General features: G+C 41.2%; 1 protein-coding gene across 3 annotated transcripts in view; it reads right to left on the bottom strand.

Annotated features, from left to right (window-relative positions):
- Vav3 (vav guanine nucleotide exchange factor 3) overlaps positions 1–14,463 on the bottom strand; it is a 335,454-nt gene that overhangs the window by 164,853 nt on the left and 156,138 nt on the right. For all 3 annotated transcript variants that reach the window (XM_021157267.3, XM_021157266.3, XM_085835571.1), the window contains exons 6-9: positions 13,835–13,927; positions 10,682–10,750; positions 8,073–8,176; positions 6,102–6,201 (exon numbers count right to left, since the gene is read on the bottom strand). In XM_021157267.3, the coding sequence (XP_021012926.1) occupies positions 6,102–6,201; positions 8,073–8,176; positions 10,682–10,750; positions 13,835–13,927 (366 nt within the window). The remainder of the gene's footprint in view (positions 1–6,101; positions 6,202–8,072; positions 8,177–10,681; positions 10,751–13,834; positions 13,928–14,463) is intronic.

The raw sequence follows: 14,463 nt of genomic DNA on the forward strand, positions 1-14,463 counted from the left end.
TACTGGATTCTTGGACTTTCCATTGGTAGATAGCTACTGTTAGACTAGCTGGATGACCATCTGTCCACCACTTTAAAAATCCCCTTTCTATACAGGTTTCTAGGTAGGTTCTAGAGAACCCTGACTAATAAAGATTTTAGTACCATGAGTGTGGTATAGATGCATTCTATCAATTCTGTTTCTCTAAAGAACCCTGACTGACATTAACATATGCAAACAGTGTTAATCCAAAAGATCCCAAAATGTCAAAGAACATTGCTAGAGAGAAACCTCATGAGTTCAATATTCTTAAGCAACTGCATGTTGTCAGACCAAAGGCTTCTTCGGTAAAGAGAGTTCCTTAAGATAATATTCGGGCCATGAATGTGTTCCTTTGTCTACTCTTAGCTTTTCTAACACATTCAAAGGCGTTATCAGATTAATAATTCTAATGACCATGATGATGTCGTGAGTATGTTTGACTACAGGTCTAGAGGAAAATGAAACATGTTGATGAGTTATGTGTGTCTTAATTACTGAAGTTCATTGGGAAGCTGATTCAATAGCGTTCCTATATGTACATGGGTGAACACATGTGTGGATGCCAGAAGACAGTTGCAAGTGTTGATTTGCTGGAACATTCATCTTGTTTTTTGGGTCTCTCACTGGCGTGGCACTGAGCCAGTAGACTACACCAGCTGGCCAGCAAACCCCAGGGATAGATGGGATCTTCCCACCTTCACCTCCCAGAAGTACGACGATAATCATGTACCCTTGCTTTGCATCCAGCTTTCTTACGTCGGTTCTGGAGATTGAGCTGAGGTCCTCACGCTTGCATAGAAATCTCGGTAATGATTGTGCTAGCTCCCCAGTCTGTGAGTTCAACTGATTTCCTGCAGCCGCAGATTGTAGGGCATTCCAGACCATGAGTTTCAACTAGGAGATTAAATTATCACTACACTGACTGGGTCTTTTCTCTCCATTGCATTTTAACCTCCTTGGGATCGCAGAATTCTTGAACTCTGCAGTCCACTGGAATGTAGGCCATCCCGGCTCATTTAAAGTTATTGTAGGGAATATCAGTTTGTTGAAGTTCCAATTTCAGAGGATAAAAAATATTATCAGCAGCAGCTATCTTGCAGCTGGAGACTCTGTAAATTTTTACCATTGAAAGTAAATAAGGGACATAAATAATCCTTCTGAGATAATCCACTGCACACTTGGCCTATACTCAATCCTAATCAAGAGGACTCTCATTGAGTGTAAGCTCAGACTCACCAGAAGAGATAGACTCTTACCCAATGCCCTACACTAGCTTTATTCCAAAGCAGAAAAGACTACATACATAGACTCACACATAAGAAAAATAACAACAACCAGAAAAAGAAAAGCAAAAGTAAGTACCAAAGAAAGAAAATGGAAAGAACAGGCTTCGAGAGTAAGACAGCTTTCCTAACATCCTGCAGGCTGCTCTTGTTACTCTTTCTCATTAAATTCTCCCAAGTCAGGCCCTGTTCAGAAGTGGGACATCTGAGTGAGTGAGCAAGAGGCAGCATGCTGGGTTGCTGCCTCTCACTTGCAGTCTTTTCAACTCTGCCTGTGGTCTCTCCTCTCCCAAGTCTGGCAGAAAATGGACAGACTGCACAACCTAGCATGCATGTCCTCTGCAGAGCTCTGACACTGATTCGGAGAAGAGAGCAGCCATTCAGCAGGGCTGAGAATCATAGAGGTCTGACAGACAACCTGCTGGCTCCTCTCTCAAACCACAGTTTTACACCTTCATTTAAGGAAGGGATAAAAAAGCTGCTTTAACTACTGCTCTGCTCTGAACTAATAACATGAGCTGTAAAGTTTTATTTTATCATCATATCTAATTTGAGTCAAGGAAGCCTAGACCTCTACACTTAGGAGGAGCATTAACCCTTGGTGCTAATGATACTTTAAGGACATCATTTAATGGTGACTAAACTGTCTCTAGATATAAGGTCACCATCATCAAGGGACACTATAAAATACTCGGTGCCCTGCTATTGTGCAAGCCTCCTAAGCAATAATGTGTCTCTGTGGGAAATAGAGGTGGTGAAATCATGCCTTCTGTACCAAAACAAGGGAGAACTACGACTTGAAAGGCTTTCTCCTCTTTTCCATTGTCTGACTTCAAGGATGAACTGAACAAAGAAAAGGAGAAACGAGATACTGAAGAGGCAACAAAATAAAAATATCCCTAAGATATTAATTCATTTATATACCCAGCATTTTTCAGTTCTTTAAATATCTAAATGCTTATGGATTATAATTAATACATATAAATTATGACTTTGGGGGTGAGAAGGGTTGAGACAGGGTCTTAAGATGTAAGGAGCCGTCCTCACATTCGCCATTATAAGATGGCACTGACACCTGTGTTCTAAGTAGTAAACAAACCATCTGCACATGCGCTGGGGTAGTTTCCCACCCCATGTGCTCTGCCTTTCCCGTGATGACAACTCTGGCTGATGGGCTGCAGCCAATCAGGGAGTGACACGTCCGAGGCGGAGGACAGTCCTCCATAAAAGGGAGGGGGCTCCGCCATCTCTCTCTCTCTCTGGCTCTCTTCTCCACTGGCTCCTGATGGGGTAAGCAATAAAGCTTGTGCCGCAGAAGATTCCGGTTGCCCTGAGTGTGTTCTTACCAGGGGGAACAAAAGCGGCGGGCAACAAATGGTGCTGAAACCCGCGAGCTACTACATCACGGGGAAGGAGCGGTTAATGAAGTGTTCCCACAAAACAGACTGTTGAGAAGGATCCGGCGTGGGTTCAGAACTCTTCAGCTGGGGAACGGATGCGCGTTCGTTACAGCTTTACAAGGTATGTCTGGTCTTGAACTTTCTCTAGTGTTAAAAGCCCTTTTATTTCTTTTCACATGTCAACAAGTGGTTAAGGCAGGGTGGAGAATTCTGGACAAAATTCAAGACAGTCTATCAGAAGTAAAGCGGGGAGAGAGAGCAGGAGCAAAGAGAAAGCATGGCGCGCGAAATAAGTATACAGGCCTTTCCACGGGTCTTGAACCCGAGGAAAAGTTAATGTCAGGGAAGAATACCTGGGGAGAGATTAGAAGGAAAGAGGAGAAAAAACAAAGGAAAAAAGAAAAGTTAATGTCAGGGAAAAATACCTGGGGAGAGATTAGAAGGAAAGAGGAGAAAAGAGATGAGTTTAAAGAGCCAGTTCTTAGTAGCTGTAAATCAGATGAAAAAATTAGCCCTTCTGAGAAAACAGACTTGGAGGAGGGAGCAGCTCGTTATGAGAGAGAAATGCGAGCTTATAGGTCAAGAAAAAAGCCAAAAGCAGCTGGCAAAGGCCAGCTTGCTGCTTGGCCTCAAGGTCATAGTGCACCTTTGCCCTATGCGAGCCCCCTCCTTGTGTAGTGCGTCAGCCCTGTGCAGAGAGGCAGTGTGCGGACTCGTTCATTTCAAGAGAGGCACAAAGGAAGATACAACAGGCATTTTCAGTCTTTGAAGGAGCCGAGGGTGGGCATGTCCACGCTCCAGTAGAGTATTTACAGGTTAAAGAGCTTGCTAAGTTGGTTCGTAAATATGGAGCCAATGCTAATTTCACCTTGGTGCAGTTAGGCAGGCTTGCTGGCGAGGCATTAACTCCTGCCGTCTGGCAAATGATTGCAAAAGCTGCTCTCCCCAGTGCGGGCAAATATATGGAATGGAGAGCTCTATGGCAAGAGGCTGCACAAACGCAGGCCCGAGCAAATGCTGCCGCTTTGACTCCAGAGCAGAGAGATTGGACCTTTGACCTGTTAACGGGTCAGGGAGCTTATACCGCTGATCAAACAAATTATCACTGGGGAGCTTATGCCCAAATTTCCTCCACGGCTATTAAGGCCTGGAAGGCGCTCTCCCGAACAGGTGAAGCCACTGGACAATTAACAAAGATACAGCGGCTGAACGTCATTGTTCAGAGCCAGATAGGTCCAAAGAGATGGTTAAATGGAAAGATGTTTTAAATAACAAATGGAAAGGCCCGGATCCTATTTTGATAGGATCCAGGGGAGCTGTTTGTGTTTTTCCACAGAATGAAGACAACCCATTTTGGATACCAGAAAGACTCACTCGAAAAATCCAGACTGACCAAGGGAATACTGATGTCCCTCGTCTTGGTGATGTCCAGTGCGATAACAACAAAGGGAGAGCAGCGTTGGGAGATACAGAATTGGACGGCTAAATTTGAACAGACCCTTCAAAAATGCCCCAATATAGGGGAATGCCAGGGCCAAAAGAATGGGAATGGGTGGGTAGGGAAGTGGGGGGCGCTATGGGGGACTTTTGGGATAGCATTGGAAATGTAATTGAGGAAAATATGTAATAAAAATATTAAAAATCAAAAAAAAAAAAAGAAAAAAAAATTGAGACTTGCCCCACGCACTTGGACCTGTCCCTGACCTAAGGACTATCTTTTCAACATTTTCCTTCTTTAAAGAATGGGTGGGGGTGGAATTATTTGGAGCTGTTCTTTGCTGTGGATTAGTGTTGCTTCTTTGATTGGTCTGTAAGCTTAAGGCCCAAACTAGGAGAGACATGGTGATTATTTCCCAGGCGCTTGCAGCACTAGAACATGGTGCTTCCCCTGATATATGGTTATCTATGCTTAAGCAATAGGTCGCTGGCCACTCAGCTCTTGCACCCCACGAGGCTAGTCTCATTGCACGGGATAGAGTGAGTGTGCTTCAGCAGCCCGAGAGAGTTGCACGGCTAAGCACTGCAGTAGAAGGGCTCTGTGGCATATGTGAGCCTATTCTAGGGAGACATGTCATCTTTCAAGAAGGTTGAGTGTCCAAGTGTCCTTCCCCCAGGAAAAACGACACGGGAGCAGACCAAGACCCCTTCGGGTGATGAGCCTGGGAGGAGGTTTTGTGTAAAGCCCCTATTTTACACACTGGGGATTTGACCTCTATCTCCACTCTCATTATTATGGGTGGCCTATTGCTCTTAAATAAAAGAAAAGGGGGAGATGTAAGGAGCCGTCCTCACATTCGCCATTATAAGATGGCACTGACACCTGTGTTCTAAGTAGTAAACAAACCATCTGCACATGCGCTGGGGTAGTTTCCCACCCCATGTGCTCTGCCTTTCCTGTGATGACAACTCTGGCTGATGGGCTGCAGCCAATCAGGGAGTGACACGTCCGAGGCGGAGGACAGTCCTCCATAAAAGGGAGGGGGCTCCGCCATCTCTCTCTCTCTCTGGCTCTCTTCTCCACTGGCTCCTGATGGGGTAAGCAATAAAGCTTGTGCAGCAGAAGATTCCGGTTGCCCTGAGTGTGTTCTTACCAGGGGGAACAAAAGCAGCGGGCAACACTTAAGATACATATATACACACATATCTATCTATAGATAGATAGATGGTGGGGTATCTGGGTGTGTCTGGGTGTATCTGTGTCTGTGTGTGGACCAGGCTGACCTCAAACTTGCAATCCTCCTGCCCAAGCCCAGTAAGCGCTGGGATTGTAGATTTGTGTTGCCATTCTCACCTCCCAAACCATAATTTATCATAAACCTGCAGGTGTACTATATCTCTCCACACCTTTCAGTGACAGGACTGCTCCAACTTAATCAGAGAGCCTCCTTACACTCACATAGCACACTGGACTGGTTTTACATTTGTAGCTCTCTGTCTACTCTTCTTTCTTAGGGGCAATACATATACATTGTACACATGTGCAAGTGTCTTATGCTGTGCAGACACTTGAAACACATACACACAGAGAGGGAAACACAGAGAGAGACAGAGACAGAGAGAACCCTATCTATCCTGAACCTCTCACTACCTAGGTGACCGGAGATAAGTTACCCATGATATCCCTGCGCCCTGTCTTTTCAACTACAGAATGAAAGAGTTACTAGAATATAAACCACAATAAAGAGCACCTAAGGAGATAATGTGGTAAACCCACTCCACAAAGTTAGGTCTGTTCCTGTTGCAATTACCACCATAGCTTTTACTAGCATGGCTATCTTTTGAAAAACAATTTTTTAAAAACTGGAATGAGTTATATTTGGCACACATGAGGAAATGTGCTGTTGCAGTCTTGAGGTAATCTTTAAGCATTAAACAAATAATAAAAATTAACAGGCACCTCTAATTTCAGTTTGACGTCTTCTTTTGTCTTAGAGATGTAGTCTAGGTTAGAGATGGCTGACTCCACTCCACTGCAGTACTGCCCATAAATAACCAATCTGAAAGGAAGAAGAGAAACCTGTAAGCTTGAAAGAAATAAGCAGAGGGAGAAAGAGGAGATGCCCAGCTCTTTAAAGCCATAGTCAGGGCTACTAAAGCACTAGTAGGGTTTTTAAGATTTATTTAATGGGCATGTGTGCATGTGTATGTGTATACACATCTACATAGGTGCTGATGTGTGTGTGTGTGTGTGTATACATATACATAGGTGCTGGTGTGTGTGTGTGTGTGTGTGTGTGTATACACATCTACATAGGTTCTGGGGTCCCAGGAACTGAACTTGCTGGCTGCTGTAATGTGCTTTGCTGAGAAATGTCCTCTGCAAAGGCATCAAGTGTTCTTCTCCATGCCTGAGCATTCTCACCAGCCCCAAGACTCTTCCTAACACACACTACATGCAAAGTGAAGGCCACTCACATTGACAGCAACAACAAGACTATTTTGGTTGCAAATAGGCATAAGATTGATCCCATGCATATTTTATGCAAGACAAATTTTACAATAGAGATTAATGACTGTTAATGTTATTTGAATATATATATATCAAATTTTAAATTAAAAAATTCTTTAAGCTTTTATTAGAGATAAACTTTTTACTGTTTACTAATCCTCAAGACAGTTGTATCTTGTACTACAATTTTATTACAATCACCAGGACTCCACTCATTAATAAACCTTCTACTCCTTTCTGCATTTAATTAAGGAACATACATCATCTGAGAAATGGGAAGAGAGGCTCAAGCCCTTTGGATGGAACATAACTCACACTGCATGGAGTCTGAGCCCTCTCACCAAGGACATCTCTACATTACAGATAGTTTGAAAAGAGACTATTAGCTTTGCTGTTCCTTTTATCTCTCCACTGGCTAAAAGTTCTAATAAACTGTTAATATTTATCTAAGAGTTGACACAAAGCAATTCATTAGCCACTTCTTAGTGCTGGGAATTATGTTGCTTGATTTAAAATGAGAGAGCAGTATATCTTAGGCTAAAAAAAATAAATAAGGGGGGGAATAAATAAATAAATTCCATGTTAGAGGAAAGATAGATTGGTGTCTCTGTCTGTCAGTCTGTCTGTCTGTCTGCCTGTAGTTGTGGGTTTTTATGCTTCTGTGTGTATCTATGCATATATATATATATATATATGTGTGTGTGTGTGTGTGTATGTGTGTATGTGTGTGTGTATATATATGTGTGTGTGTGTGTATTTATATATATATATATACAAGTATATGTGCATTTGTGGTGCATTGTGTCTGTGTGTGTGCATTTGTGTGTATCTATATATGTATATGTTGTATATGTGTATTTGCATTGTGCATTTGCATTGTGCTTATGTTATGTGTGTTTGTGTCTCTATTTGTGTATATGTGTGCATTTGTGTCTATCTGTGTCTGTGTTTGTATGTGTGGATATATGTGGGCATGTTTATATATGTGTCTCATATTGGTCTGGAGCTCTGCCATGCAAAAAGTCTAACTGCTATATTTCGCATGCATTTAAAACTTTTATTTTTCATGTATAAGTATTTGTTTACATGTATATATATACACTAACCACATATATATTAGGTCCCTAGAAGCCATAGAGAACATCAGATCACCTGCACCTAGAGGTAAAGATAGTTGTAAGCTGGCATGTGAGTACTGGAAAATGAACTTCTACAAGAGCAGCCAGCACTCTGAACTCCTGGACATCTCTCCAGTCTATTATTATTATTATCATTATTAACATACAAAGCTCAAATTACTTTTGTGAGGTGAGCTGTGCTATATTCAAATTTCTGACTGAACTATTTTAATAAACAAAAGAAATACATATTTCTACTTTTAGAAATCAATATCTACATATGTTTAAATGTAAAAATTACCTTTCCTTGTAGTTAATAAAAACTTGATACAAGTTCTGGTCATCTTTATTTACAATGGAATCGTGAATCTCTTGCATTAAGCTCCGATGAACTTTTACAAGGTCCTTAGAAAAGAAAGCATTGTGAAAGAAAAGCAGGGACAAAACGGAACAGAGACTGTTTTGTTGGACTGGACAACCAATAACTGGCCCAACCTGAGACTCGTGCCATGGGTACGCACCAAACCCTGACACTATTAATGATATTCCATTATGCTTTCAGACAGGAGCCTAGCATAACTGACTGAGAGGATCCACCAGCAGTCTACTGAAACAGATGCCAAACAGTGAACAGAGCTTGGGAGTCTTATAAAAGAGTTGCAGGAAGGATTGAAAGAAGCAAAGGGGATATGAAATCCACAGAAACACCAACAGAGTCAACTACCTGCATGCTTGGGCCTCTCTCTCTTAGAAACTGAACCACCAATCAAAGAGCATACACAGGCTGGACTTAGGCTTCCTGCACATATGTATGTAGCAGATATGCAACTTGGTCTTCATGTGGGTCTCCCAACAACTGAAGCAGGGGCTGTCTCTAAAGCTGTTGTCTATCCTGTTCCTCTAACTGGGCTGGAAGAGGATGCACCTAACCCTACAGAGACTTGATGTGCCAGGGTGGTGGGCTACCCAGGGAGGAGGGAGTGGTCCTCCACCCTCTCAGAAGAGAAGGGGAGAGATGCATGGTGGGAGGGACTGTGTGATGGGGGAAGTAGGATGGGAGGGCAGTGAATGAGATGTAAAGTGAATAAATAAATTAATGGAGGAAAAGAACAGTAGGAAGCAAAAGCACACATAGCCCCCACTGTGGTCAGACTGGTCACTCCGAGAGGAGAAGGATGGGGGTGGGGAGAAAGGAGAGGAGAGGAGAAAGCAAGAGAGGAGGAAGCAGAAGAGGAGGAAGCAGTAGAGGCAGGAGAAAGATGTGGACATGGGAAATAGCAATTTCAGGTAGGACTAGAAGTGTCTATGTCCAGTGAAAATGGAAATTATCCTACTTACTACTGTAGGTCAATTTATTCACAGAAATTATCCTACTTACTACTGTAGGTCAATTTATTCTCTGAATAAAAAAACCACACAGCCGTTTAATCTTATAATCACTGCAAATTTTGTAAATAAAACTAATCACACACTTACTGTTTCATTGATGGAATAAAGTAATGAGTTGTGTCCTTGGGACACAGAGATGCAGATCTGTACTTGGGTCAATTAACGGCATCCTGGTGCTAAGCTAACAGCAATCAGACCAAATTACTTAAAACCAGACAACCAATGACACAAAGATGTGCCGCATCAATTGTGCTAGAAGGTTTATGGTAGCAACTCAAAAAGTCTGAATTTCATTTCTTATTCTGGCAAGCAAGTCATGTTCAGCAGCCAGGGAGTGTGTGTCACAGAGGAGATGAGGATATTTGAATGGAAGTACTAATTCTCTATTATCTCTTCTTATGTACCTTGGAGCACACAGAACGTGACAGAAAGCGTGTTCATTGTAGGCTGAAATTTGAAGATGAATATGTCATCTCTAGTATTTTGCTGGATTAAAGCCATAAGAAGTAGGGGCTATCAAATAAGGTAAATTTATTAGCATACTACGGGATTTCAGGGTTCCTACTTCCTAAAATGTGCAGGTTTGGGTTTTTAGTGCTGTCTCCAGTTGCTATTGTGAATATTTTCTTTCAGTTATAAGACAGTAAAAATGAAGAGGAGGAGGACAGGGAAGGAAAAGAAGGAGGAGAAAGAGGAGGAAGAAGAAGAGGAGGAAAAGCAAGAAGAGGAAGAGGAGAGGAAATTGTGAATCCAAAATGTAAGTTGAGGTTGGCACAACCAGAAGCCATTGATCTAACTGCCAAGGGGCAGAGGCCATGACAGAGGAATTGAGAGAGGTAAATGATATTCCAGGGGCTGAGCCAGACAGGCAGTGACAGCACAATTACTTAATTGAGAGCAGTTATAATATAACCAGGCATAGCTAATATATGAATCTTAGGTATTCATTTCTTTTTTTCTTTTTTTTTCGTTTTTTTTTTTTTTTTTTTGGTTTTCGGAGACAGAGTTTCTCTGTATCTGTATAGCCCTGGCTGTCCTGAAACTCACTCTGTAGACCAGGCTGGCCTTGAACTCAGAAATCCGCCTGCCTCTGCCTCCTGAGTGTTGGGATTAAAGGTGTGCACCACCACGCCCAGCTATTCTTTTTTTCTAAAGACTTATTTATTTATTTATTTTATGTACATGAGTAAATTGTTGCTGACTTCAGACACACCAGAAAAGGGCATCAGATCCCCATTACAGATGGTTGTGAGCCACCATGTGGTTGCTGGGAATTGAATCCAGGAGCTCTGGAAGAGCAGTCAGTGTTTTTAACTGCTGAGTCATCTCTCCAGCCCTTCACATGTATTCTTAATGACCTTGAGTTAAAGATATGAGCAAGGATATGATAACTCAGGAAGCAAAAATAAATAAATAAAAATCATAGAAAACCCAAAGACAGTGGTAAAGTAAGCATCAGGGGTGCATTAAAAACGTAAAGACTTTCTAGAAACACACTTGACCTGCCACAACTTTACTTACAGGAATGTTAATAAATACTGAATCAAATTCCGCCGCCGTCAGAAATCTTTTCAGTGGTGCCATGAAATACTACCAGGGGAGAAGAGAAAAGTCACTTCAATTAAACATAACTTTGCCTAATCTATGTAATGATTTTATCAACCAGCATTTTTATTAAAAGAGTTATTTATTAGCATTACAAACATAAATATTAGATATTATTTTCTCTACATTAAAAACTTTACATTGGACAGCTATAAACACATAAGTATGGTCTAAAGAGATGGCCAAAGCACTTGCCACACAAGCATAAATATTTCCATTCAGAGCCCCATAACCCAGGAAAAAGCTGGGCAGGTGCAACTGCCACTTATAATCCCAGCCCTTGGAAAGCAGTCTCAGATTCTTGGAGCAAGAATACAGCTAGACTACATGCAATTGGTGATCTCTGGCTTCAGCAAGATACCCTCTCTCAATAAAGGAAATGCAAAATAATAGAGGAAGACACCTAATGTCACTTCAAGCCTCCACTCACATGTATACAAATATGCACATGCATGTGAACACACACACATGTGCATGCATACCACACACACACACACACAGATAGATAGATAGATAGATAGATAGATAGATAGATAGATAGATAGAGATAGAGATAGAGATATAGAGATATAGAGATATAGAGATATAGAGATATAGAGATATAGAGATATAGAGATATAGAGATATAGAGATATAGAGATATAGAGATATAGAGATATAGAGATATAGAGATATAGAGATATATAAATACAAGGTGGAACATTTAAATTATAAAACAAAATGCTTCTAAAAGTTGGAAAGGACACTGTTGCCAAGAAGGTAAACCATAGTGATGTTCTGAAGATGTATTTGAGGACTCATGTAGAGTATCCCTTGTAGATTCTCCAAGGTGCTTGAGGCGTAGCATCTACTCACATACTTTGCACACCATTTCCACTCACTACTTGAGGCTTCAACACTGTACCTCTCTCTCATTGTAAGCAATCTCAGTATCTATATAGATGACCCATATATGAACGTGGCCTGTCAGTGCCTTTATTTCCAATAATTGTGAGCTAAACTCTCAAATCTTGGGATTTGTCTCAAGGCACTGTCATTATCAACAGCTGTGCATGCTTCTTGGATTAGTTTCAGGCAAGCCATCTCTCTGAACCCTACATCTAGCCCATGAAGTTCATTTTTTTCAAGAAATTCTCTAGCCCTGCTGTGTCCAGTTTACTGAGTCTCACACCCTTCATGGACTCACTGCTCTCCCTATCACTTTACAGCCCACGATACTGTCAAAAATACCCCCTTTGTCCTCCTCCTGCTCTCCCTCCTCCTCTCCCTCCTCCTCCTCCTTCCACTATGTTTTTCTAGAAGGACAAACCTTTGCCTATATCTAGTTTGTCATATATTTCATCAATCCATAGACTATAGTGATAATGTAATATTTTTAAAAGACCACAAAGTGCAATGGGATCCATAATGCCACATGTCCACACTATTTTCCTAATCAACTGACTATTTCCCTGTCCTAAGCAACCCTTCCATGTCTCTTCTTCTCCTTTAGATAAAACAAACTTTTACCTGGTTCTCTTGTTCTAACCTCTAAATGTGGGAGTCACGGGGGCGGCCTCAAATCTACTCCCTAAAAACATGCCTTGCCTGAAGTGACCTTATTTAGCACTACAGTCGAAGGGCTCCATCCATATACAAATTCAACTTTCCTATCAAAGCAAGACTTACATACATCTTTACCATCCCGGGGGGAGGGAACACAAATTTAACATGCTCAACAGATTCATGATTCCCTGCTCTCCATCTTGCAGCTAGCGTCACCATTCAGGCATTCACCAGATTCTAGAATCCTTTGCCTACATCATCAAACTCTGTTGGGTCTAATTTGACAAATTATTTCCAAAGTCTGTTTCCACTAGATCTCCTTGAGTGCCACGACTTCCTGCCACCCTGATAATTATAATATCCCACTTTTCTCCTACCTCCCATTCTTGCTTCAGAAGAGGCAGAGTACAGTGTGTAAGGTTTAAAAACCTTTACTTTGAGTCTGCTCAAAGCTCTAGCTGTTGTCCCTGCATGACCTGGTAGTCTACCAGATTTCTGACCTCTTTCTCAGCCTCCATACATTCTATCCACCACAATGGACCACTGCTGTTCCATGAAGCCTAAGTTGATGATTCCCGCATCAGATTTTCATAGCACACTCCCCCATCAGAGAGTCTTTCTCCTAGACCTCTCCTCACTAGACCATCTACATGGCTTGTGCCCTCAACTTTCTCAACTGATGAACTAAGCACCATGCTATGACATAGAGGTCTTCTGGCTATCAGTCTTTATATGGTATCTTGAACCCATCAATCTCTCATCCTGATTTTTCTTCAGGTAACTCTGCACAAAACTGGCACACTGATTGACTTCCAGTCTAAATTTGGCTATGATGCAGAAAGTGCCAGAAGAATCTACAGTCTTCCTGTCTTTGCTGCTATAACATCAGTTCTTAAAACAGTGCCATTTCAATGTCAGGCTAGCAATAAATAGTAGTATAATGTATAAATCTGCTTTGATATCTTTATTTTTCTTTGGGAGGCTTTTATTGAGACATAATTCATGTTTCCAACAACTCAACTATGTAGTTTGCAATCTAACGGTTCTTAGACGTTCAAAGCAATGCAGTCATCAAAATCAATTTTAAAACTATTTATCGCATAAAACATTCCGCAGACATTAGTGGTCACTCTCTATTTCTCCTCCCAGCCAACCTACCCTCTATAAATACGCCTCTAGTCCCTAAATTCCAGGCAATTGCTTTCTGTGTGTAGTCTGTCTATACATTTGCCTATACATCTGGTATAAATGTTTAAATATCCCTTCTATCTAATATAAGCATATATGCTCTAACTACTGTTCCTATCCCTACCACCCGAGGTCATACTAATCCCAGATTCTACCTGCTACTTCTATGACTTCATTGTAGATTGTACCTGTAAGTGAGTCCACGTGGTATTTGATGAGCCTGTCATTCAGTGCACATCTTAGAATATACATTAATATATACATACCGCAAAAGGAGTTGGTTTAGCACATAGATTACACGAGGCAATCCTGGGGCTTTGATACCTGATGACTTACTTTTTCTATTGACTCCAATGTTTCTGTGTATTTTTCTTCTGTCTGCCTAATTTCTGCTAGGCAACAACTCCGTATATCATTTTCTTGTGATTTCTGTAGACAGAAAGGTAGAATTAAAACTATTCAGTTGAGTGCACATAACAATTTATCTAGGAAAAGATCAAAATCTGATTCCCTTACACTTTCCATCCTAACAAAACAACTAAAGACTTGGTTAGCTGCTTAAATCAATGCACCTCTTTTACGCAAATGTTAATGAATGTGGTAACAAATAGTCTAAGAATTCCCTTCATAGAGAGCAGATTTCACATGAGCTGCAGAAATGACTATAAAATACCCAACAGCTCAGTGGTAGAGGGTAGGCCTAACATATCAGGTCAGGCTATCAATCATCAATAACAGTGAGAGCGCACACACACACACACACACACACATACACACATACATGTAAAAATCCATCAAATATTGTTTTTACACAATACTTGCTTCTTTCTTTGAGTGTTAAAATACAGCATAATGCTAAGGTCAGAGATCACAGACAAAACAGAATTCGGTTCCAAAAATGATTTTGTTATTAGCTTTATAACTATAAATAAGTTACTAAGTTTCTCTGTGACTTGGTTTTCACT

Source organism: Mus caroli, unplaced genomic scaffold (assembly GCF_978045245.1).
Source record: "Mus caroli unplaced genomic scaffold, Mus_caroli_1 scaffold_3, whole genome shotgun sequence".
NCBI classification, from domain to species: Eukaryota; Metazoa; Chordata; class Mammalia; order Rodentia; family Muridae; genus Mus; species Mus caroli.